General features: G+C 42.4%; 3 protein-coding genes and 1 pseudogene across 4 annotated transcripts; all 4 read right to left on the bottom strand.

The window, feature by feature from the left end:
* Positions 1–209: 209 nt before the first annotated feature.
* On the bottom strand, positions 210–22,684 carry cldnj (claudin j). The gene is made up of 2 exons (XM_014162772.2): positions 22,149–22,684; positions 210–1,517 (listed from the first exon to the last, which is right to left on the bottom strand). The coding sequence occupies exon 2, from the start codon at positions 1,490–1,492 to the stop codon at positions 842–844; it is 651 nt and encodes a 216-aa protein (XP_014018247.1). The 5' UTR covers positions 1,493–1,517; positions 22,149–22,684; the 3' UTR covers positions 210–841.
* On the bottom strand, positions 3,816–6,663 carry LOC106581062 (claudin-4-like; annotated as a pseudogene).
* LOC106581065 (claudin-4) lies at positions 7,564–9,380 on the bottom strand. The gene has a single exon (XM_014162774.2). It carries the CDS (start codon positions 8,953–8,955, stop codon positions 8,320–8,322), a length of 636 nt encoding a protein of 211 aa, XP_014018249.1. The 5' UTR covers positions 8,956–9,380; the 3' UTR covers positions 7,564–8,319.
* On the bottom strand, positions 10,762–16,902 carry cldnf (claudin f). 2 transcript variants are annotated; one of them, XM_045702918.1, is made up of 2 exons: positions 16,250–16,902; positions 11,466–12,240 (listed from the first exon to the last, which is right to left on the bottom strand). In XM_045702918.1, exons 1-2 carry the CDS (start codon positions 16,726–16,728, stop codon positions 11,466–11,468), a joined length of 1,254 nt encoding a protein of 417 aa, XP_045558874.1. In that variant the 5' UTR covers positions 16,729–16,902.
* Positions 22,685–27,247: the final 4,563 nt, after the last annotated feature.

The following is a 27,247-nucleotide window of genomic DNA, read 5'->3' as shown; positions in this document are numbered from 1 at the left end:
CAGCCACTAAAACAAAGATGACACTGTGTGCTTTGTTGTCTTCAGCTTCTGACTCTGTGGTCTTATAGGAAAATGTAATTATTAAATAAGCCTTGTGTGCTTCCCCAAGTACAGCATCTTTCATACTTCATTCTGAATGTTCGATGTTCTCCCTTCTAATGAGTTGATACACTTTTTCAATAAGATAAATAAAAGAGATGCAACAAAAGTAATTTCTAATCAAAATGTTTATTTCTATTTTAAGTTCAAATCGCAAATCATTCAAAGAATATGATTTGTTGCCCTCTAAAGTACTGCCTCTATACTCTTAGCATACAGATTCTAATCACAAAATGAACTGTGATAAACATTGTTACAAAAACACATTATAAGTAGTAACCACAGTTGAATAGGATTAGGAAAAATGAAAGTATGTGAATTACAATACAGGGAAATAAAAACAATCAGGTTCATTCAGTTGATGTAGTTGTACTGTCAATATTAGTAACCTATTGATTTTCAGTGATTATATTTCAATAACAGATATTTCCTCAGTAAACATATTTCATGGTGATAGACTGAACATTTGAATAGCTACAATTAACTAAGTCAGACTTATTTTGTAACAAGAATTAATTAACATGATCTTATTTTTAAAACTTCCACCAAGCTATCAAATAGTTCTAGGGCAATTCTAAATCTATGAAAGTCAGACAATACACTGAATAACCAGACATGGACATTCAATGTACAAAATAACAATGTTGTCATGGAAAAACATGCTGTGACATGTCTCTTCATAGTGCCAACACCTGCCAACACTATTTGCCTGAAGTTAACAGGCAAATAAAGCACTCTCCTCTCACACATAGTTCTTTATGGCGTAGCTGCTGTGAGTGTGAGTGGGCATCCTAGCCAGGGTGTACCTACTGCTGGAAGCATGTCTGCCCTCTCTCCCCCCTGGAGGACAGCTGGTACACAGCACCCCTCCTCCACAGAACAGGAACCCAGAGGTCACCCAGCCCACATAGATGGCCGCCCCCATCTCTTTCTTCAGCACCTCAGGGACGCGCGGGTTATAGAAGTCCCTAATGATTGACTGGGCCGTCCAGGACACAGCCACTATGATGCTTAACCCAGCCAGGGCGAAGGTGACCCCTGCGGCTTGCACCATGCTGGCTTTGAACTTGGGATGGCTCAGGCAGTTGGTACACCTAGCCCCCAGAAGGAAGACGAGGAATGCCAGGCAGCCCAGTACCATGCTGATGACGATGAGGCCCCGGGCCGCCTGGAGGTCAGGGGACAGGTCTAGAAGAGCATCATAGATTTTACACTGCATCTGTCCCGTGGTTTCAGACACACAGGTCATCCACAGGCCCTCCCAGAACACCTGCATGACCACCAGGTGGGTGCCGATGAACGCTGTAACCTTCCACATGGGCAGGGCGCAGATCAGGATGGTGCCTGCCAATCCCACCATGGACAGGGTGATGCCCAGCTCCTCCACAGCCATGGGGGGTGCTACAGCTTGTGCAGAACTGGGGATGAAACAAAGTGAAAAAATACATTTTAACACGATGCTCAAAATGTCTGTTTGCTCTTTTATCTCTGTGATTACAGCCTAGCAATTTCCACACATTTATTTCTTCCATTTATACTTTTTTATCTTCCATTTACAAAGACAACAACACAGTGAGATGTTTTTTTACATTGTGTGTCATTCTTATCCAGAGCGATTTACAGTAGTGAGTGCATACATTTTCATACTTGTCCCCCGTGGGAATTGAACCCACAACCCTGGTGTTGCAAGTGCAACTGAGCTAGGAAGTGTCGCTGGAGGCTCCGGACTGGGGAGCATCGCTGGAGGCTCCGGACTGAGGGGGCCTCTCTGGAGGTTCCAGACTGGGGAGCATCGCTGTAGGTTCCGGACTGGGGACCGTTGCTGCAGGCTCCGTGCCATGGATCATCACTACAGGTTCCGCGCCATGGATCATCACTGGAGGCTTTGTGCCATGGATCATCACTGGAGGCTCCGGGCCATGGATTATCACTGGAGGCTTCATGCCATGGATCATCTCTACAGGCTCTGGGCCATGGATCATCCCTACAGGCTTCTTGCCATGGATTATCCCTACAGGCTCCGGGCCATGGATTATCACTGGAGGCTTCGTGCCATGGATCATCCCCACAGGCTCCGGGCCATGGATCATCACTGGAGGCTTCGTGCCATGGATCATCACTGGAGGCTTCGGACCATAGATCATCAATGGAGGCTTCTTTCGTGGAGCTGGAACAGGTCTCACCGGACTGGGGAGACACACTGGAGACCGGGTGCGCAGAGCTGGCACAGGGTATACTGGGCTGTGGAGGCGCACGGGAGGGAGAGTGCGAGGAGCAGGCACATGCTCACCACGATAAGCACGGGGAGTTGGCTCAGGTCTCCACCCTGACTCCGCCAATCTACCCGTGTGCCCCCCCAAAACATTTTTTGGGGCTGCCTCTCGTGCTTTCCCGGCAGGCTTCTGTATCTCTCCAATACTTGCCCCCAAGTCCAGTCTATCCTCTCTCGCAACTCCTCCAGAGACCAGGAATCCATCTCATCCCGGGCACACTGCTTGATCCAGTTGTGGTGGGTAGTTCTGTAACGGCTATCGTAGAGAGGGGACCAAAGCGCAGCGTGTTGAGTGCTCATGATGAATATTTATTTTAACTCAGAACACTAAAGAAAAAATAACAAACAAACAGCCAACAGTTCTGTCAGGTACAGAAAACTAAACAGAAGACAACTACCCACAAACACAGGTGGGAAAAAAACCCTACTTAAGTATGATCTCCAATTAGAGACAACGAGGACCAGCTGCCTCTAATTGGAGATCATCCCAAAAACAACAACATAGAAATAGAAAACTAGAACCTAAACATAGAAATACAAAACATAGAAAAACACAAAACACCCCCGTCACGCCCTGACCTACTCTACCATAGAAAATAACATCTTACTATGGTCAGGACGTGACAGACATGCACTGTCAACTGTGAGACCTTATATAGACAGGTGTTTGCCTTTCCAGATCATGTCCAATCAATTGAATTTACCACAGGTGGACTCCAATCAAGTTGTAGAATCATCTCAAGAATGATAAATTGAAACAGGATGCACCTGAGTATCCTGAATACTTATGTAAATAAGGTATTTCATTTTTTATTTTTAGTAAATTTGCAAAAAATCGAAAAAAACCTGTTTTTGCTTTGTCATTATGGGGTATTGTGTGTACATTTCTGCAGATTTTTTTTCTTAATTTAATACATTTTAGAATAACTCTGTAACATAACAAAATGTGGAAAAAGTCAAGGGGTCTGAATACTTTCTGAATGCACTGTATATACCACTAGATAGCAGTAGTGTGTCATCAGTGTAGGACCTATTTGATGGAGGGACATGACTGAGGTGTTCCACAATATTGCAGGTTTCTTTGAATAGAATAGAAAGAGAACGAGCAGCACTGAAACAGTCATTCAGAGTGAAACAGTGATGCTTAAATTGATACTGGGTGGATTATGAGGAGGATTTGATCATTCAAATCTTACTGAATATTACTGGACAGTCTTTCTGTATCACTACTGAATATAATGTGACAATCAATGACTTGATGTTAAACTTTATCTTAGTAACACAATAACAAAAACACCTAAGGCAAAGAGAAAATTGAATGGTGAGACAAATTAGAAGGAATTAAGGGATTAAGTCATTTTAAGCTCTTTCAATATTTTCTGCATGAGAACAGCGTAACTGGAGACTCTCTCCCTGATCTACAGGTCTGATAACAGGGGAACATAACACTGCTTTCTCACAGCTTAGTGTAAACACAGTCAACTCAGACCAGTCTTTTTATGAACTCAAACATATTTGATTATTTTATTGATTTAAATATTACGAGAGTAGGTTGGTACAACAATATCTGTCACAAGACATACCCAATGTTTGCAAGCCTTGTAATTGTATATGTTGGTCAAAAAACACATTGAAGTGGTCATTGAGTTAGAAGCATGGGTGGAATTCTCTGACACCAGTTCCTGTCAAACAGGTTTTACCAGTGTTCTGTTTTAAACTTACAGAGAACATATTATGATCATGATGAATGCGTATAGCGAAAACAAGGACATCTGTGTGAGTACTGAATCCACAAACACTCACCTGAAATATGAAAAGATAGTTTATTGTAATAAAACAGAGAACATACAACAGTATAAAAAGTTGCTGACTAATATAATTTGCAACAGTGTATAATCAACATTTACATATACTGAACAAAAATATAATCACAACATGCAACAATTTCTACTTTTTTTGTGAATTACAGTTAAGGAAATCAGTCAATTTAAATAAATGAATAATGCCCTAATCAATGGATTTCACATGACTGGGCGACCCACTAGAGAGCCAGGCCCAGCCAATCAGAAGTTGTTTTTTATTACAGACAGAAATACTCCTCAGTGTTCAGTGTATATCTAAACAGTAGCATATTAATACACTCATACACTCTTAGAAAAATGAGCTTTTTGGCTGTCCCCATTGGAGAACCCTTTGAAGAACCCTTTCGGTTCCAGGTAGAACTGTTTTGAGTTCTATACAGAATCCTTTCCAAAGAGATAACCGAAAGGGTTCCTCTATGGGGCAGCTGAAGAATCCCTTTGGAACCATTTTTTCTAAGAGTGAAGTGTTTCCTTGGCTAATCAATCAAAAAGTTAAGTGCATATTTTCCTTCATAGTAGTTTTTTGCATACATCTTTCCACTGGTACCTTTTCCTTTATATTCCACTGTCCATCCATGTACCTTATACCACCAATACCTTTTGAAAAGATGGAGAAACAACATTTTCATGCAGACCAGTTTGTCTCATGAACCTTCATATTAAATGTCGGTCTTTGTTGGGGTGGAAGAACTTGCCACAGAACCTGCCGGTTTGCTGTAACTTCCTGATGACTTGGCTAGTATATATTTCACAGAGGGGGCTTGTCGTCCTCCTTGGGGTGGCAGTTACCACAGAGGAGTCCCCCTCCCAGGAGTAGCAAGATCCCAGCACCCCAGCTCTCTCCGCTGAGCATCCACCAGGAGTCGGTTGTAAAAGTCCTGGATGATGAGACTGGCTGTCGAGGATACAGGGATGAGACACAGGATCCCACTGATGATGAGCACCACCCCTACTGTCACCGTTGCCCGTGCCTTGGCCACCTCCTCCAACAGAAAGTTGGTGCACTTCCCCCCCGACAAACGCCATGATGAGATCAGCAATTCCCACCACGATGTCCACCACAACCAGCGCTTTAGCAACCTGCAGGTCGGAGCTGAGGAACATCATGGAGTCATATACCTTAAACTGCATCTGGCCCATGCTCTGGACCACACAGCTCATCCAGATGGTTTGTGAGGTGACATTGTTTTTTCAGATTAAGTCTATGACCCTCCACATGGGCACGCCGCCGACAATGGTTGTTCCCTACACAGACGATCAAGGCCAGGGCACTGCCCAGCATCTGAATGCCCATGGAACACATTCTGAATGCAGTGTCTCTCTGTCTCTCTCTACTCATTGACTAACTCTTTGTGTCTCCAAGTTAATATCGGAAGGCGATCAGGTGTTTTGGTGCATTTGAAAACGAGAAAGAAGAGTGTTACTGGCTGGTCCAGCTTTAAGAAACTGAGAGCCAGCCAAATAATACCAGCCTTACAGGATACATTGTTGTGTGTGGACAATAAAGGTGGGAGTTTCATTTTATTCTCCTTTTTGGATATGGTAGATCAGTTTACAAAGCTTTTATTGTTCAAACATCCTATGAAGAACGAGGATGTAGGCAGGTGCTTGAAAACTCACCAGCTTGAAAGCTCAAACAGCAAAATGAATTTTCAATGGGATTCATTTGACATTATTAGCAATAGATGGCAAATAGTGCTGAAATAAGTTTTATAAATAGTCATGGGAGGACAGAAAAGAAAACAGAGGAGGGAAGCACTAAGCCCTTTAAAGTACCCTTCTCGCCCTGTGTGTTTATGTGAACTCATCATACCTTATTAGTTTACACATTCTCAACTAAAAATCAACAGTGATTTGTTTTGCTTTCATGACACACCTACGCCAAGCTTCGCTTTCACTAGGTTAGAGAGGTCACCACAGTTTCCAGAGCATGCAGTATGCCCCAACCGATTTGGAGACATTCACATTGCATTGGCACGCCAATGGACAGAAAAGAGAGAGGTGGGGCTGGGGGCGAGAGATAATCTGATCGATAATCTGATCTGTTTAAACTCATACAACATATTTTTATAATGTGCACAGTTAACTTAAGCATTATGTAATGTATGTAAACAGCGTCTCACTGTCACAAGAAGAAGATGCAACGTGACATGTTTTGGTATACTTGGCACAAGGAATTACGATGTAGTTTAAGGGGTGGTAAGGTGATACTGTTCTTAATGCTTCTTGTTCGAGAAAGTAGTGACAATTGTCTATTCAACAATGAATGAACAATGAAAACAAACCAGGTTCTACCAGTTTTTTTCAATCTAAATAACAATAAATTATGAAAATATCCAGTAGGCCTATATCTCGCTGCCTATACTACCCCCACTAACCCTCTCTGTCTATACTACCCCCACTAACCCTCTCTGTCTATACTACCCCCACTAACCCTCTCTGTCTATACTACCCCCACTAACCCTCTCTGTCTATACTACCCCCACTAACCCTCTCTGTCTATACTACCCCCACTAACCCTCTCTGTCTATACTACCCCCACTAACCCTCTCTGTCTATACTACCCCCACTAACCCTCTCTGTCTATACTACCCCCACTAACCCTCTCTGTCTATACTACCCCCACTAACCCTCTCTGTCTCTACTACCCCCTATACTACCCCCACTAACTAGCCTTCCCTGTAGCTCAGTTGGTAGTGCATGATGTGTGCAACGCCAGGGTTGTGGGTTCAATTCCCACGGGGGGCCAGTAGGAAAAGAAAAAAATGTATGAGATGTATGCATTCACTACTGTAAGTCGCTCTGGATAAGAGCGTCTGCTAAATGACGTAAATGTACAATTTGTATTTTGGCCAATCTCTGCACATCATCTCTACATAGCTGGTTCTGAGAGGAAGCCAGTTTAAATAGCAGAGCTTGTTTCACAGACAATTGTTTTTTTTCTTATCTAACCTGGCTTAAGTTGGGTAACTGGTTCATCTGTGCATTCTTGCCCCTCAAAGATTTTGTCAATCTGTCACTGCCAGTCTTTAAAGTAAATGTCTCAGTGAGTATTTCTAATAATGGGGAAATCTATTTCAAATCCTTAGAAGAAGTCAGTGTTCTCAGGATTGTGACAGAGTTAAATACTTTCCTCACTTTCTTACTCGAATCAACGGGATGTAAAGTCCCACTTTTGGTGTCATTCAAACCGTGAGGGAGGATTGTCAGTAGGTCATTTCACCTAAATACTATGCTATTAGACATTTTCAGCTAAGATTTCAGCTGAGAAAAAGGAAATCACAGTAACTTGGGAGTCAATTTCTTAAAAAGACAGTTAACACCAATGTATAAACTTTGTTGGAAATGTTTTATACAAACAAACAAAAAAGTTTGCTATTGAATAAGTTCTTTAGACATAATCATAAACAGAAACACTTGGCTGTTTGCCAAACATACTGTGATCTACAGTACACAGTTATGACAAGCCAATTATACATTTTACTTAACTAGGCAAGTCAATTAAGAACAAATTCTTATTTTCAATGACGGCCTAGGAACAGTGGGTTAACTGCCTTGTTCAGGGGCAGAACAACAAATTTGTACCTTGTTAGCTCAGGGATTTGAACTTGCAACTTTTTGGTTACTAGTCCAACACTCTAACCACTAGGCTACCCTGCCGCCCATTATACATATATAATGTACATATAGTCCATGTTCTTACATCAATACTATCATTCTGGCACAGTGTCCTTATACGGTAAAAAATAAGTTAGGGTTATGGGAATGGCTTCAATTCACTTCAGTCATCACCCCATGACCCATGAGATGATCCCTCTACATTGCGTATACAGTAGTACTACTTCTCTGTAACGTCATTTCTTATAGGCAACAGTTCTGTCTTGTTTTTTTCTTGCAAAGTTCTGAAGAGCTCAGTTAATTTGTTTTCACATATTCACTCTGTTCTGATTTCACACCACTTTCAAAACATAAAATGGAAAAGAACAAGACTGGATAATACCAGTAACTTGCATGGTATTTTCAATTCACAGAAGATTACCAAAGATAATCAAATCATTTACAGTCTTTCTTTCAACAGTTTCCAGCTCAAACATAAGCTCTGCTGGTAGCTGTGGATCTTGCCTGTGAGTACTTCACTGGGTAGTCGTCACGCTCCTCCTTGGGTGGGCAGGAGCTGCAGAGGAGCCCCCCTCCCAGGATCAGGAGCCCTGCTGTGCCCCAGCCGATGTACAGTGAGGCCCCCAGCTCCCTCCTCTGGGCCTCGACCAGCAGAGGGTTGTAAAAATCCCTGATGATGGTGTTGGCGGACCAGCAGACAGGGACGAGGATGAGGACGCCAGCCACGATGAAGATGATCCCGCTGGCAATGGCTACTTTAGCTTTGGAAGCCTCATCCTCCACAAAGTTGGTGCACTTTCCTCCAGAAATTCCCAAGAGGATGCCGAAGCATGATGCGATGATGGCGATGACGCTCAGAGCTCTGGCAGCCTGCAGGTCCTGGGGTAAGGCCAGGAGGGAGTCGTAGATCTTGCACTGCATCTGTCCCGTGCTCTGAGTCACACAGTTCATCCACAAGCCCTCCCATATGACCTGAGCAGTCACGATGTTGGCTCCGATGAAGGCTGTGACTTTCCACATAGGCAGGGCACACACAATAATGGTCCCCAGGAACCCAATGATAGCCAGGGCGAAGCCCAGCATCTGTCTTCCCATCGACACCATTTTGAAGACTTCTTGTTTTTTGTTGTAAAATCAATGAAGCTCAGGCAGAGGTTGTAGAGGAGAGTCAATGCAAGTCAGCTCAGCTTGGTTGTAATCGTTGTTAACTAATGATTTAGTCACGTCCCCTGAAGTTATATGGATCTCTCTGCTCCTGAAAGGGTGGAGTCAACATCCTTCCCCCTGTCCTGAAACCAGTTGACATGGTAATTTTCAAGCCGGACCAGATTCTTTCACCTCCCCTGTCGGTATGTGTGAATGACAATGGGTTTCGATGAGATGCGCCTCAATCTCTTTGGACACGCTAACGAAAACAAGACCTGTAAAGAAGAGATAGTAATTGGTCCATTCAAAAAATGCCTCTGTAGTGAATGTCGTTTGGCTGGGTGGTTAGGCCTGTCTGCCCACTGGTTTCAGGGTAGAGAGATAAACCGTCAACAATGCCACCTGAATTCTCATTAGTCATGGCCGGAAATTCAAAGCTACTCCTGTTGTTCCCCGTTCTCATGATGACATTTTTTATTGCAACTATTGTTTCCTGTAATCAAGTTGCTAATACCACCAAAATTCAGATTTGTCATAGCCAGAAGTAAGTTCAGGCCTATATTTAGTCTCTGTTTTCTTGGTTTTGATCCTGAACCCATTTTTTTCATGTAATAAACCAATACATTAAATAAACACATTACAGAACATTGCCTTTAAGCCCAGTACAGATCTAAGAGACCTTGATTTTAAAGAAAGCTGTTGGCAATCTAATTTAACAACCTATTTGAGTTACAGTCTAGACTCTCAAAACTATCCCACTGAGCACGGACGTCAATTCAACGTCTATTCCACGTTGGTTCAACGAACGTAGTTTGAGTGAAATGATGTGGAAACGATGTAGATTCAACCATTGTGTTCCCAGTGGGATGTTTGTGTATTTGGAGAGAGGAGATATGAGGTAGCTTTTGATTAACCATGCTATCTCCAAAATGAAAGGAGATTCACAGATACACGTCATCATGTAACTGAAAGATATTGATCCCTTAAAATCCTTAAGAGTCTATTGACACACCCTATCAAAATCCGGCAGTTTAAGCTAGAGATATCTTTTTTTTTGCACGGGCTGTGTCTCAATACGCTACATCCTCCTATGTCGGCCTTCCTCATCTGCGGTGGAAAGTGGCCGAGCTACAGCGGTGTTTGTCAAACCATGAGAAAAAAACTGGTCCTCTCACATAAACGTCTGTAGCGTCTGAACGGTTTGGCCTACAAACTAATATAGAAAGATGAGACTTTCACGAACACGCTGGTGTTCTCCGTTTTGCTCTACGACCCCTAAAAGCCCCACGGGACTCGTCTGATGACGGTAACGCTGATGTGCCAACTTCTGTCTAGCGTCAAAACCGTTTTGGCTACAAACTAAGTGTCACAGGATCGCATCTGAAGGTAAACCATACAAATGAATGGAAGTATAGAGGTAGTTTTGTGTCAACAAAAATAAGGGGTTGAATATGTGTAAAAAAAAAAATATATATATATATATTTCCTGAGCTTTCTTATATCTCCTAGATATAAGACATACACTTCAAAACCTTATTCCTTATGTATTTTGCCATTTATGAATGTGTTATTCAATGCACTACTATGCGCTATTGTAGTAAAGGCCAAATCCAAATTTTTTTCTATTTTTTTTATACCTGAAATTCAAAATCAAATAGCTAAATGATCCATGGTATGACCATCTTAAACCAACTCCATATGTCAGCTTACTACCCCCTCCCCCCAACGACTTAGATATTTAGATTCATGATTTAAGGCAGAGTTGAATTCAAAATGCAACTTTTATAACATGAATCGTAAGTTAGAAAATGCATAGGCTTTGATTATTGGTATGATTATTGCTCATAGTTAATGAACACTTGAAATCGCAGTTGTTGTTTCCCAACTTTTCCACAAAGACACATTAAGACTACACATTATTTTATGTAATAAAATGTGTGTTTATATTTGGTAAATATATCCACAAAATATTTACAGAAAAATGTGTTGTTTTCAGATACAGATACATGTGTACAGATACATCACAAGTCATAGACCAGCCAGCTATTTACAAGACAACAGTACCGGTTGCACAATGGGAGAACACAGGTTGCTGCTAAAATGAACATTTACGCTACATCCATTCTCATTATCAAACAATTTGTTGTAATGTTTGCATTAAGACATAAGGATTTACATTGTCAACATTAGAAAGAACAGATTCTTCCTCTTGTGTGAAAGTGCAAACACTCGTAAACATAATGAATATCATTCACACAATCATTTTCATGTCTATAAATTGCATGTTATTCTCATCAATAACAATATCTACATATCAATGTGGACAAAAGTACATGATAAAAGTACATTTTGGTGGTGCAATTAAACTCTGCAGAGGCAAAGCTCAGCAAAACAATAGCTTGAAAACGTCAAGGTCCAAAATACCAGTCAGTATTCAGGGAGACGTTCCCTTTTTCCATTTCACTTTGTTACAGATACCGTCCAGGCCGTCCAGGTACAGCGTATTCTATTGGTGCTGTGTATGGCTTGCTTGGTGCATATGAACCTGTCCCTGAGTAGGGTCTACTGGTTGGGGTGTAAACTCTCCCATAGGGCCCTGCCTGGACCATTGGTTGGCCTGGATAGGGGTACATGGGCGCTCCTTGAGGATAGCCTGGGTACCCATACATCTTCTGGGGCGGGCAGGAGGTGCAGAGGATTATCCCCCCGATGAGGAGCAGTGCTGTGGAGCCCCAGCCGATGTAGATGGAGGCTCCTATCTCCCTCCTCTGGGTCTCAATGGTCAGAGGGTTATTAAAGTCTGAGATGGTAAACGCTGCCGACCAGCAGACGGGGATGAGGACCAGAAGAGCACCAATGAGCAGCAGGATGCCTCCAAGGATCATCACTTTACCCTTGGAGGATTCAGACTTCAGGGTGCTGGTGCACTGGCCCCCGATGAAGGTGACAATCAGGCCGACAAAGTTGAAGATAATGGAGATGATGACCAGGGCCCTCGCTGCCTGAAGGTCTGTCGATAGCCTCATTATTGAGTCGTTTATCTTGCACTGCATCTGTCCCGTGCTCTGCATCACGCAGTTCATCCACAGGCCGTCCCACACAATCTGTCCTGTTACGATGTTGGCACCGATGTAAGTGGTTACCCTCCACATGGGGATACCCGTGGTCACTGCCACCCCCACGAAGCCGATGAAGCTGAGCACCTGGCCCAACACCTCCTTTCCAATCCTTCCCATGACCAAAGGTTGTGTCCGAAGTGGGAGAAAGAGAAGTCTGGCTGCCTAGGTCTGGATATCTGGAGCTATGTGAGAGGTCTGATTGACGATCAGAAACAACTGGAGCCCGCTGAGGAGGAAGAATGTGCAGGAGGAGTGGTTTCCTGCCACCAGGTGAGTTGTTCCGGACAGACCAGTTTCCTCAGGCTGTCACACTGTAGATACTTTGTGACACACAGACAGAGCTGACAAAGTGGTGACAATCCTTCACTCAATACTGTCATCTTCAGAAAGCTCTCTTTCATATGCGACAGGTTCAAAACAACCTGGAGTTCATTGGGATTACACTTCTTCCAACTTGATACCATCTACACTGAAACTGGCACTTCCATGAAGGCATTACCCATCTATCAAAATGCTAAATCCCAGACCTTCATTGTGACTTTGAAAATGTAAATAAATACACATATGCAGGCCTATTTATTTTATAAAAAGTTGGTTTTACCAACACTGTATGTATCAACATTTGGATTTTATATTTATATTTCAAAAGATGTAGGGTTAGGACATGTTATGAAAGTGACATTCCACTACCAGTTAGTCAATGTGTCATTTGTTTCCACAAGTGACTCTGCAGGTTACAAGAAACTGTCAACAACTTGCAATTTAGGGAAAAGGGTAATGGTGACACTTCCTAACCACATCGGAACTTATCTTCATCCTAAAAGCCCTCACGTAACCACAAGAGCCATTCAGATTATGCTTAAGATACATTGAACACATTGTGTTGGGGAAATGGTTCCAACATGGTGACCCTAAACCACTAGCCTCGTATGAGGCTACCAAACCACTAGCCTCGTATGAGGCTACCAAACCACTAGCCTCGTATGAGGCTACCAAACCATGACAGTATTTAGAAATATCTATATCAGGCTTTGACATACCCTAACAAGGAGGTTAAAGGAGAGGGAGGGTGCGTGTGTGAGATGGATGATATAATTAAGTGGACCCTGGAGGAGATTTAAAGAGTTATTGGCATTTGGTTTAATCTACTTCGTGGACAATCTTACCACACATCCTAAACCATTCCCTTTATCTTACAACAGTCCAACCACTCCACACCCATAGCTATTGCTTCAGCTGAAAATGTTACAACAATGTGCAAGGGATCACTCATTAAAAAGGTGGAATACATTATTGGAAAATGTGTTTCAATTATTGGAGTTAAAACAAAAAGTTAGTTCAAAAGCCCCAAAGCAACATTGTTAGGCTAGTCAATGTTCAAAGCAAATATTGCCATGTGCTCACACATAGGCCGCTCTTGCCGAATATAATTTTACATATCTTGCCACATTGTATTTGGAGGAGTGTCCCCGATCCTGGCTTAGTGGACACTGGCTACAGAGAATCCCTCCACCCAGAAGCATGAGCCCCGTGGACCCCCAGACTATGAAAATCCTCCCGATGCTATGGAGACTGTGGACCGCGTGTCCTCGAGGCAGTTGGTGAATTTCCCCCCAACGATAGACAGCAGGATGGCTTTGAGAGCAACCAGATGACCATTAGGGTGCGGGCCGCCTGTAGATCCTGAGGTAGTGCCAGCATGGAGTCGTAGACTTTACACTGCTCTGTACCATGCATGCATGTTCATCAACCACAGGCCTGTCCACATTATCTGTGCTGTGACAATGTTGTTGTCAATGAACACGGTCACTTTCCACATGGGAAGCGCGCAAATGATAATGTCTCCAAACCATCCGATCACGCCGAGGCTAATGCCCAGAATTTGCAAACAAGCTGAATGCATGGTACAGTAGGCTACTTCTAGATGGTGTTAAAATGACAACAGTGGTTAAGTTTATAAAAGAAGAACGCTTATCTGCACCTCAGGGGGCTAGATGAACCACACCTGATAACAATTGTCTGGTGCTGTGCGGATTGGCCCGTTGCTGTGATAGACGAATCAGTAGGTCTAACATGTACCATGCCCATGGGCCTGGTGGGCATCCTGGAGGACGAGAGGGCCAAATCCGGAATAGGCGTTGGCAAGGGTGTAGTCATCATCATCGCTGGAGTCCTGTGCCTCATCCCTGTCTGCTGGTCGGCCAACACCATCATCAGGGACCCCTTGCAGATCAGATCTCAGAAGATGGAGCTGGGGGCCACGCTCTACATTGGCTGGGAGGCAGCTTCCTCTGTGCCAACTGTCCCTGTAAAGAGGACAATTACCCCACTAATTACCCAGTTATCTACAAGTCAGTTAAGAACAAATTCTTATTTTCAATGACAGTGTCACATCCTGACCATAGAAAGATGTTATTTTCTGTGGTAGAGTAGGTCAGGGTGTGACAGGGTTTTTTTCCCTATGTTTTCTATTTCGATGTTTGGGTTCTAGTTTTGTATTTCTATGTTGGGGTTTTGTTTGGGATGATCTCCAATTAGAGGCAGCTGGTCCTCGTTGTCTCTAATTGGAGATCATACTTAAGTAGGGGTTTTTCCACCTGGGTTTTGTGGGTGATTATTTTTGAGTTGTGTATGTGTTCATCTCTGCGTCACGGTTTGTTGTTTTTTCATTCAGTGTATTTATGTATTGCATAGTTTCACAGTATAAATAATATGTGGAACGACACACACGCTGCACTTTGGTCCTCTCATTCCTACAACAGGAGCTGTGACAGACGGCCTAGGAACAGTGGGTTAACTGCCTTGTTCAGGGGCACAATGACAGATTTTTACCTTGTCAGCTCGGGGATTTGATCTTGCAACTTTTCGGTTACTAGTCCAACGCCCTAACCACTAGGCTACCTGCCACCCCATAACGTTGCATTGAAAGTGCATATTTCATTCATCATTTCGACTAAATGTATACTTTTAATGTATGTGTGATTCTGAAAATATGAATTTCAATGGTGATAAAAGTGTAAATAAACATTTTTGTTCAACTTCAAATTCAACTACAAATTCACTGTCTCATGTTTTCTTTGACTGTACATGAGCAACGGCATCTATTTGTATTTCTATTTTGCTGTGATAGACGAATCAGTAGGTCTACTGAAACCTAATGTAGTAGGCTACAGATGTTTTTGAGGCTGCGTTTACAAAGACAGAGCAATTCTGATATTTTTTCCACTAATTGGTCTTTTGACAAATCTTTTCAGCTCTGTAAAAGATCTGATGTGATTTGTCAAAAGACCAATTAGTGGAAAATATATCATAATTGGACTGCCTGTATAAACAGACAAATTCTTATTTTCCCCATCTCTTATTGTTTTTCTATTTTATGATCAAGTCAACATGAATCTGATCATTATCAAGCATCTCAATAGTTATTCTAAATAGGTCAAGGTTTACACACCAAACAGAGCAGAGCATAGGGGTGTTTGTACTGATACTGGATAAAATGTTTTACCGCAACAGAAAGATAATTCACCTCACTGATAACCCAGTGAAAGCACATTTGAGTGATTAATTGTTGCGCTTTCATAAATAAATGGATAATACAGACGTATTATATTTATATTGTACAGTTTATTTACAATGATGACACACTTGTTTTAATCACAGGAACAATGTTAAGACAGCACCAAAATGGAGACATAACTTGATATACAGTATTCCTAACCTCATGGATTTAATTTGACATTAAAGGATATTAACAGGGTACTTCAGTAGTAGAGAATATCAGCTGTTTAAAAAAAAAACGAAAATACTTATATTATAGTTATAACATAACTCGTAACATTATTTTAACTCAACAAAACCATTCAAGTTCTTTGTGATTTAAAACTCTCACTGTTTTTGGTATGAGAACTGTCCTTAGTGTCCTCATTTAAATTCAATTTGATTAAGTAGATCTTAACATGACACTGACATGAACATCTCAGACATATTGCATGGGTCCGGAGGAGGTGGATCTGACCTGAGAGAACTTGGCCGGATAGTGGTGGTCCTGCTTGGGGGGACAGTTCCAGCACAGCAGCCCCCCTCCCATCAGCAGCAGTGCTGCAGCACCCCAGCCTATATACAGAGACGCCCCCAGCTCCCTCCTCTGTGCCTCGATCAGCAAGGGGTTGTAGAAATCCCTGATGATGGTGTTGGCTGACCAGGACACTGGGATGAGGCAGAGGATGCCTGAGATGATGTAGAGGACTCCAGCCACAATACAGGCTCTAGACTTGGATCCCTCCTCTGCTATGCAGTTGGTGCATTTCCCTCCTGCAATCGACAGGAAGATGCCGACGATACCTGTCAGGATGGAAATGATGATCATGGCTCTGGCGGCCTGGAGGTCCTGGGGTAGTGCCAGCATGGAGTCGTAGACCTTACACTGCATCTGGCCCGTGCTCTGCACAACACAGTTCATCCACATTCCCTCCCAGATGGTTTGGGCCGTGACGATGTTGGCTCCGATGAAGGCTGTGACCTTCCACATAGGCAGGGCACACACGATGATGACCATTAACCAGCCGATCAACGACATGATGATGCCCATGATCTGGATCCCCTGGGAAACCATCTTGACTGAATAGTTCCTCACACACACACTGTCCACTGATTGTTCCTGACCTCACACACGCCAACCTGAGTATCACACACTCCAAGCTGAGTACGGACAGGTCCCGAGGAGTCTATTCCCAAAGAGCTATTCCCAAAGAGTTCAGAGATGGTTCACACAAAAGGGACCAGTATTTATAGAGTTGTGTTGAAGGAGGTGGGGTTTGTAATGTGTTAAAAACAGAGATATGATGCAGGTATATGATACTACAAGTCCCTGCTCTGCTCCCATTTGCTGAGAGATGTTTATACACGAACAGACAGAAACCCGGTGACCTCTAGCAGTGCTGACCTAAGAGAAAAGAGCAGCTTCAAGGTCATGTAGCCACTTGACACGGAAACAAAACAGCTATTCCTTCTGACTCACTACTATGGGACTCATATCAAAGAATGACTTGGAAACTGACTATGGAGTTTTAAAAATAGGGATGTGAAAAAAGAGTTGGGTTATTAGGAAATGTGTTATTTGGAGGTGTTTAAAAACTATATTTTTTTTATGACTGCACACTAATATTTGATTGACACTTTATTCAGGACACAATGTTTCACTAAGACTACCAAAATACAAGATGAAGTGTGGTGTAACAGAATGTGGGGTGTAACAGAATGATGATGTTTTATGTTTTTATTCCTGTAGGGGACACCATTGGACAATGAAGGACGCTCAAGATGTGAGTGTCACCTTACTCGAAATCCAAGTGTAGACTAAAGTAAAAGTCACATTCCAGTGGCAAAGCCGTTTCTCAACCTCTAGTCTTCTCAAGCCATCAATCAGTTGTCCATTTTCTCTTATGTTAAATTTACCTAGGCTACTGTAGCAAACAAAACTTTAGGCCTACATTTCAGCTTGGCTAACCTGGTATATAACGTATCTAAAATGGAATTGGGATTTTAGGGTGAAACTGTCTACTAAACAGTAATCTAATATATCTAGTCTGTGATTTCTCAACGAAAATGTCTGTTTGACGGTTGGTGTGAGGTGTTGCTGAAGAGCTAAGAATAACCAGTGCCATGCTGAGGGATATTATGGTATTATTATAAAATGCCGTTGCTCATGTACAGTCAAAGAAAACATGACAGTGAATTTGAAGTTGAATTTGAAGTTGAACAAAAATGTTTATTTACACTTTTATCACCATTGAAATTCATATTTTCAGAATCACACATACATTAAAAGTATACATTTAGTCAAAATGATGAATGAAATATGCACTTTCAATGCAATGTTACGGGGCGGCAGGTAGCCTAGTGGTTAGAGCATTGGACTAGTAACTGAAAAGTTGCAAAATCAAATCCCCGAGCTGACAAGGTAAAATTCTGTCATTGTGCCCCTGAATAAGGCAGTTATCACACTGTTCCTAGGCTGTCTGTCGTAGGAATGAGAGGACCAAAGTGCAGTGTGTGTCGTTCCACATATTATTTATACTGTGAAATTATGCAGTACATAAATACACTGAATGAAAAAACAACAAATCGCGATACAGAGATGAACACATACACAACTCAAAAATAATCACCCACAAAACCCAGGTGGAAAAACCCCTACTTAAGTATGATCTCCAATTAGAGACAACGAGGACCAGCTGCCTCTAATTGGAGATCATCCCAAACAAAACCCCAACATAGAAATACAAAACTAGAACCCAAACATCGAAATAGAAAACATAGGGCAAACAAACCCTGTCACACCCTGACCTACTCTACCACAGAAAATAATATCTTTCTATGGTCAGGATGTGACACTGTCATTGAAAATAAGAATTTGTTCTTAACTGACTTGTAGACAACTGGGTACTTAGTGGGGTAATTGTCCTCTTTACAGGGACAGTTGGCACAGAGGAAGTTGCCTCCCTCTCATTGTGACTCACCAGTGTTGAAATAGTTTTAGCCACGCTAAAGAGGAACCGTGTGTGCCAACACACTTAAAGTATAAACTCAGTGTCAGAGTTTCAGTATTTTCTCCTCTCTTTTGCAAGTCTCATGCTTATCTTCACACTACATTATGTGGAATGGAACTAATAGAAAAACATCTGGTCATGTTAGAGAATATCTGTGAATAAGGATTTAAAAAATATATTTTATATCAAACTCAAATATCAATGCTAGACAGATAAAAGTATTATAATCTAACAATTAGACCATTCGATTGAGAGTTCCCAACCCCTTTCCTCTTAATATGAACAGAGCCCTTTCTGTTCCCAACCCCTTTCCTCTTAATATGAACAGAGCCCTTTCAGTTCCCAACCCCTTTCCTCTTAATATGAACAGAGCCCTTTCAGTTCCCAACCCCTTTCCTCTTAACATGAAGAGCCCTTTCATTTCTCAAATCAAAGGGATGTCTCTATATAGAGTTTTAACAAAATGTTATTCTACTTTGGCTACCTACATTACCTGACATTCACTCTTCACCTTTGACCCCATGGCTGACCTTTGTAGCTCTGGGACTCCCAGCAGATCATGTTGACTTGAAACAATGCCAGAATACACACACGCCTTTATAACTCTAGTGGTAGAGTTTAACCAGGATATCCACTTATTTGATTATTTCAAATACATCATCCTACAGATCCCCTTGAATACATAGGCCTACTGTAACTTTTTATTTTCCTGCTTGAGTTTACAGTCCCTTGCATAGAATATGTTACAAGACTGCAACAAGAGTTAATATGTAAGGTGCTCTTTGGTTTCTCAGGCTTGTCACATTGTCAAATAATGTAGACATGTTGCCTTTCTATGAGATAATCCCTTACAAAAACAGTACAAATATTTACACTAAAGTTACATTTCATCAGGGCTGTAGTGCTGCAGGAGAGCAAGGAAGCAATGCTTGTAACGATCGTCAAAAGGAGTAGACCAAGATGTTCATCTTGAATTTATTTTAAATCAGAACACTTCAACAAAAGAATAAACAATGACAAACGACCATCACGTCTTGCAGGCTACAACAAGCAGTACAAAAATAAGATCCCACAACTACAGGTGGGGAAAGGCTGCCTAAGTATGATTCCTAATCAGAGACAACGATAGACAGCTGCCTCTGATTAGGAACCATACTCGGCTCAACACAAAGAAATAGACACCATAGAATGCCCACCCCACACCCTGACCTAACCACATAGAGAAACAAACCGTCTCTCTCAGGTCAGGGCGTGAAAGTACCCCCCCCCCCAAAGGTGCGGACTCCCAGCCGCAAACCTGAACCTATAGGGGAGGGTCCAGGTGGGCATCTATACTTGGCGGCGGCTCTGGTTCGGGGCACACCGCCCGCTGATCCCCCCGCTTCTGTGTCACCGGAGGAACAAGACCGTGGATCATCGCCAGAGGCTCTGAACTGCCGACAGCCACTGAAGACTCCGGGCTGGGGAGCGCCGCCGGAGGCTCCGGACTGGGGAGCGTCGCTGCAGGCTCTGTGCCATGGATCTTCACTACAGGTTCCGCGCCATGGATCATCACTGGAGGCTTCGTGCCATGGATTATCACTACAGGCTCCGGGCCATGGATCATCACTGGAGGCTTCCTACGTGGAGCTGGAACCGGTCTCACTGGACTGGGGAGACGCACGGGAGACTTGGTGCGCAGAGCAGGCACAGGGTATACTGGGCCGTGGAGGTGCACTGGAGGTCTGAAGCTTAGGGCTGGCACACCCCGTCCTGGCTGGATGGTTATTTTAGCCCGGCAAGGGCGGAGCGCTGGCACAGGACGAACTGGGCTGTGCTGGCGAACGGGGGGGTACCGTGCATAGAGCTGGAGCAGGATAACCTGGGCCGAAGAAACGCACCGGAGACCAGGAATGCTGAGCAGGCACACTCCTTCCTGGCTGAATGCCAACTCTAGCACGGCAACGGTGAGGAGCTTGCACCGAGCGCACCGGGCTGTGAGTGCGCACTGTAACACGGTGCTTGCTCGGTCACTCACTCCCCACGGTAAGCACGGGGAGTTGGCTCAGGTCTCAACCCCGACTTCGCCAATCTCCCCGTGTGCCCCCCCCCCCCAATATTTTTTTGGGCGCTGCCTCTCAGGCTTCCGTTGTTTCCTTGCCTGTTGTTCCCAGTATCGCCATTCCGCTTTTGCTGCCTCTATTTCTTCTTGCCGACGACGATACTCCCCAGGCCTTGTCCAGGGTCCTGCCCCATCCAGCACTTCTTCCAAGGTCCAGTCTTTCGGCCCACGCTGCTTGGTCCTTTGGTGGTGGGATCTTCTGTAACGATCGTCTAAAGGAGTAGACCAAGGTGCAGCGTGGTACGTGTTCATCTTGAATTTATTTTAACTCAGAACACTTCAACAAAATAATAAACAAATGACAAACGACCATCACGTCTTGCAGGCTACAACAAGCAGTACAAAAATAAGATCCCACAACTACAGGTGGGGAAAGGCTGCCTAAGTATGATTCCTAATCAGAGACAACGATAGACAGCTGCCTCTGATTAGGAACCATACTCGGCTCAACACAAAGAAATAGACACCATAGAATGCCCACCCCACACCCTGACCTAACCACATAGAGAAACAAACCGTCTCTCTCAGGTCAGGGTGTGACAATGCTCCCTCCCATTTTTTTATTTGAGAATACATGGAGCTGGTAAAAATATTATTTCTGAAGCTGAATCAAGTATTGCAAGATCACATAATGATTCATTAGTATTTTACATTACAGAACCAAATGTAATTGCATAGCATAGTAGGCCTATAATGTTACTGTTAGGCCTACACCAAAAACACCTCAATTGTAGCAAGATTTTAAGATGGTTAGCTGAAGCTGAATAGTCGCATTTATTTTTCTAATGCGGCCAAAACTCAACAGCGCACACCATTTGCTATAATTTGCTCAAGAAAAGAGTATTTCAAGAAGATCTAAATGCATATTCTCATGAAACTGATTGAGATAAAATGATTGGCATGCAGATGCAGTTTTCTTGAGACAATATGTGCGTCGGCATAGGCAGATGTTGCATTTGGAGGATGCATTTTATGCATATTCTATAATAATATTCAATAGGCTACATCTGTCAGTACAAACTTTGATTGAGAAATTATGACGTACTTAACATTTTTTTGGGGGGGCACTTCCGTACAAAAATAATTGCACTACACCACGCCATTTCATTAAAACATTACAATTGGATATAAATGTACAATCTGACAAAGACTACCGTATTGAGTGAGTGAATGACTGTCCTGTTACTCTACTCATTCTCAAGAGAGACAAAGTGAACTCCCCTCCAGCGATGTCTGTTAAAGTATCAATCAACCAACCAATCAATCAATCAAATCTTTCTCTATGTCACCTGAGCAGTGGATAGATGCACATCAGACAAGTCATTCAGTTCATTCACCATTTTGTAAAGAGGCAAGAGCAAAAACGAATACTTGAAAGCTGACCTTGCAAGGAGATGTCAGTCCTTGGGGGTTGGAGGGCTATAGCCTGTTGTTCTTCCGTTCGCCTGGAGGACGTGTCTGCTTTGATGGACAAGGGGTCTGGCTGGTTAGTTCTGTGGACGGGTCTGTCTTCAACTAGCCACAAACACAACCGAAGGTGATCGCAGTTGTCAGACTGTAGAGAGAAAAGGACAGGGGGGTAGCGATACAGATTGTTTCCATATATGAAAGAGGCCACTGTTAGAGAGCTTAAATTACCTCTAGGAACAATGCCTCTATTTTACCCTGGCATGGAGCAACCCAAGGAGATTGAGTTCCACACTCTGGTACTACGCATTGAGGAGGAGAGATTGTTTTGGAGCGTATCACCTTATAACTGCGATTATACTCAGATCGGCCTCAGAGGATCAGATCAGATCGACCTCAGAGGGTCCACTGTTTTAGGATCAGGAGTCCTACACCAGATCACGTAGTAAACATGTAATCAAACACTCAAACACCCGCAGTGCTGCTACCCAGGAATGCCGCAAACAACGTAGACAACTAGAAAGCAGAACCTTCTTGCAACATATCTGTTTTTCTTATTTTGGTAACACTTTACATTACCTCTTCTCGTCCAGTGTTCTCTTATACAGCTGTAGTAACACTGTAATTACTCTAGTAACGTGGTAACATGTTGTTATATTGTTTCTAGTTGTTTTGTCAAACAGCATACATCTGGTTCTATGGTGTAATGTTGATCACATTGTGGAACTCCTAATAAAGAGGCAGTTGAAACTGAATGATACTATTTCCAGATATTGTTATTGTTGTTCTGGGTGTAAGAAATAAAAGGCTAATAACATGCAGTTTAAATAAAAGGCTTGTTGAGATACACGCAGTTTAAATAAAAGGTTTGTTGAGATACATGCAGTTTAAATAAAAGGCTTTTTGATATACATGCAGTAAAATAGAAGGCTTGTTGAGATACATGCAGTTTAAATAAAAGGCTTTTTGATATACATGCAGTAAAATAGAAGGCTTGTTGAGATACATGCAGTTTAAATAAAAGGCTTTTTGAGATACATGCAGTTTAAATAAAAGGCTTGTTGAGATGCATGCAGTTTAAATAAAAGTTTTTTTGAGATACACGCAGTTTAAATAAAAGGCTTGTTGAGATACATGCAGTTTAAGTAAAAGGCTTATTGAGATACATGCTGTCTAAATAAAAGGCTTTTTGAGATGCATGCTGTTTAAATAAAAGGCTTGTTGAGATACATGCTGTCTAAATAAAAGGCTTTTTGAGATACACGCAGTTTAAATAAAAGGCTTGTTGAGATGCATGCAGTTTAAGTAAAAGGCACACACTACTCCCAGGATCACATGACGTTGGTCCCAAAGAGACAAAAACACCTGCCTCTTTCTAAACCAGGGCTGTTCAATGTCGGCCCTGGAGGACTGAGACACTTCTGGTTTGTATCCTCTCCTTCTAATAAGGGACTAATTCAGACCTGGGACACCAGGTGAGTGCAATTAACTAGCAGAAACAAAAAACATAACTATTTAGGCCCTGCAGAACCGGAATTGAGCAGCCCTGGTCTAAACTGTACCTTTGGTATTTTTCACACCACAGGAAGTATAAACGCAGCCTACGCGTAGTGCTAATTGAACTATAACTTCTGGGGTTGAATAGTCATAGCTTTTTTCTATAATACTAGGTGGTATAACCCAACCACACATTTTATCATTCTTAGAAGTGTGAATTAGCTTATGTAGAGGTAGTGGTATTTTCAGACACTGTTGTTGTGGGTGTGAACTATTTATTTATTTAATTGTATTAAACCTTTATTTAACTAGGCAAGTCAGTTAAGAACAAATTCTTATTTACATTGATGGCCTAACTAAAGGCTAGAAGGCATGTTGCACTTCCGTGATGCTATTACGGGAGAGTTTGTATTTGGTTTTAGTATAATGGTTGATGAAAATAAGGATGTGTGGTTTTCTCCTACAAATACGGATATCTGTGTGTGTTTCTGTGTGGGTGGTTGGGCAGGAGTCAGGGGGAGGTTGTTGTGTGTGATCTGTGATGTAATTATTCTGTGCCCAGGGATCATGATGAAGGGGATGAAGTCACAGTTTCAGTGGGTTATCCAAGCATGCGACAAAGACCTCACGTTAACTAGCAACCATTAGAAGCACAGGAAATTCAATGACTCATGTGGTTCTGGATTGACAGAGCATCACATGCGTCATGACATGTAAACTAAATCAAAGGGGCCATCAGTTGTAATAAGAGTTGTTCTAATACTTTATTTCTTATAATGAGAATCTTTATAATTCTCAGAAGATTTAGGTGACTTTCCTCCAAACACAGTCGACTCACAAGTTCCTTTAAACCTACATGTTGAATGTATCCGACTGTAATTAATTTTTTTCTAATGAAGGGATGAATTTAAAGGCAGTTATCACTTTTTCATTTTTTTTGTCCGATTGTATTTTCTCAGGGGATAATGCTGAGTAATGTGCCGTAGTGTGTTGTGGCATCAGAAACACCAAGAGTTACAGACTGGATTGTGCAATAGTGAGTGACAAAAAGTGACAGGGAGAGAAAGCAATTCTGCCTCCAGGGATTTTCTGTTATTCATTTGCTGGAACCTAGCATTAACTGTGAATGTACTACAGTACAGGAATGTCAGAGGAAAACATTTCTCCAAAAGTTATCGCTCTGTCTACTTTTGGTTACTAAAAGTTTTTCATCTATATTGTTTCAGATACTAGAAGAAAAAGGGTCACCAAAAAAGGTTTAAAATTGAAGAATTTAGAGAAGGTAGAGAAACTATCACCAAGGTATTCTCTCTCTCTCTCTCTCTCTCTCTCTCTCTCTCTCTCTCTCTCTCTCTCTCTCTCTCCCTCCCTACACGCTTAGAAAAAAAGATGCTATCTAGGACCTGAAATGGTTCTTCGGCTGTCCACATAGGAAAACCCTTTGAAGAACCCTTTTTGGTTCTAGGTAGAACCCTTTTGGGTCCCATGTAAAACCCTTTCCACAGAGGGTTCTACATAGAACCCAAAATAGTTCTACCTGTAACCAAAAAGGGTTGTGCCTACCTCATGTCATGTATATATACATGGCAGGAGGTAGTGACAAGCTAGCCAGGCACCTGTAACCCTGGACACTGGTCTAACCTGCTCCCGTTCCAACGGCAGGTGAACAACCAGGGAGTGTTTGTGCTTGTTCCTTTTCCAGAGAGAACTCTTACCAAATCTGATGACTCTCTAAATTATACTAATAGTAAACATTTCATTTCCACAGACATTAATGTGTTTGTCAGTAACATCTAAATGGTAAGAAAATATCTTGCATCCTAGAGTACAGTCCTTCAGAGTCAACAGTTACCCTTATCCACCACATGGTGTCTCTTTGAGTTGCAGTCTGTTAGCATCAAATTTAGGATGATGTACCAAGCTACCAATCAGCTCCCCTGTTGTGATTCAGACCTTATCCTGTAGGTATTCTGTCTGTGGGTAGCCTTCTCTAGGTGTTCCTGGACACGTGTGTTTGTATCGTAATATGAGTCTAGGATTATAGCCAGTCTCCCCAGAGTTATCATAGACTAGTACAACGCTGCTACCAACTGTTAGGCAAATTAGTCTTTTGCAACAACGGAACTATGCATTTCTGATTCATTTTGAGTCACAAAGCTGCTCATACATATTTTGGTTGGGAATATTACAGTAACTACAGTAACAGCAGCCAACATATACAATATAATTATGTTGAACTTAATTGTAGCTTCAGTTTTCATGATGAGGCTTGTGTTATCGATGATGCTTGTCCTCACACAGCTCTGAAGTCCTTCATTTTTTTAAATAAAGAAATTGACATCTTCTGTAAACAGAGATAATTTTTGTCTTTTTACTCCTCAGTTCCCCTTCAGTTTGCATTTAACACCACATTTAATGAGCTTTATACAACATGCTGGAGGCAAAACAGCAATAGGGTCAATCTGAGATCAGGTGTAAACCAGATCCTCTTTGGACACTTCCCAGACAGACAGACAGACAGACAGACAGACAGACAGACAGACAGACAGACAGACAGACAGACAGACAGACAGACAGACAGACAGACAGACAGACAGACAGACAGACAGACAGACAGACAGACAGACAGACAGACAGACAGACAGACAGACAGACAGACAGACAGAGACAGACAGACAGTAAATCACTCACAGGATGATAATGTTCAGTACAGATTAACTGTACTTGTACTTCACATGGCTCCCTCTGGCTGCACAAACATTATACACACCCATTAACAACTCTGGCTGCAATCTCCCTGTTCTGATCTGAAAAGGACATTCTGCATCTCACAAAAAAACAGATATTTCATAAGGTATTTGGTAATTCAGGGACTTTCAGTGATGATTCAGTGATAATACGTTTTTTGCCTTCCAACAACCTGTAGTGGAGATCAGCCAAGTGAGATGGTATGTGTTGTTAGGTGTTGATTTCACTATCTGGTGGGAGGTATGAGAGAGCAATGACCCCTTTTTTGACCTATGACTCCAGTGATGACCCCTGTTAGTGAGACAAGTCCCTATAAATCACATAGAGCTGGCCAGCCAACCCTAACAACTCTACCAGGACAGGACAGTTGTTTGTCTGATAACTGAAGTGTACAGAGCCACCCTTCATCATTTTATTTACATCCAGAGAACATCCATTACAACTTGAGTGAATACGCTAACAAACAAGGGAAAATGGTGATAGGGCTAGAGTTTTTCCTGTTCAGTTCACATGTTTTTTTCATTGTATAAGACAAACTTCATTGAACAAAACAGGCAGAGTAAGACACATGTTCAGTGCCAGGCCTGTTCTGAGCAGAGCGGTTTCTCCCAAGAGGTATAATGTATCTGTCTAACTACCTGAACAAAGCCTGTCATTGTATGTCTTGACCTGTATGCAGAGACAGTGATTCAGCGTTTACGCCCCCAAGGTTACTGGAACTACCCGATTTAGCTGTGAAGTGAAAATATCAATGTTACCCTCAAATATTTGGTGTTATTTGAACGTAAACTGACTCCACCTTACATTCTTCTTAGCAGTATAAAGAACGG

This window comes from Salmo salar, chromosome ssa20, assembly GCF_905237065.1.
Source record: "Salmo salar chromosome ssa20, Ssal_v3.1, whole genome shotgun sequence".
Taxonomy (NCBI): domain Eukaryota; kingdom Metazoa; phylum Chordata; class Actinopteri; order Salmoniformes; family Salmonidae; genus Salmo; species Salmo salar.
This window is presented reverse-complemented; position numbering and strand designations above follow the sequence as displayed.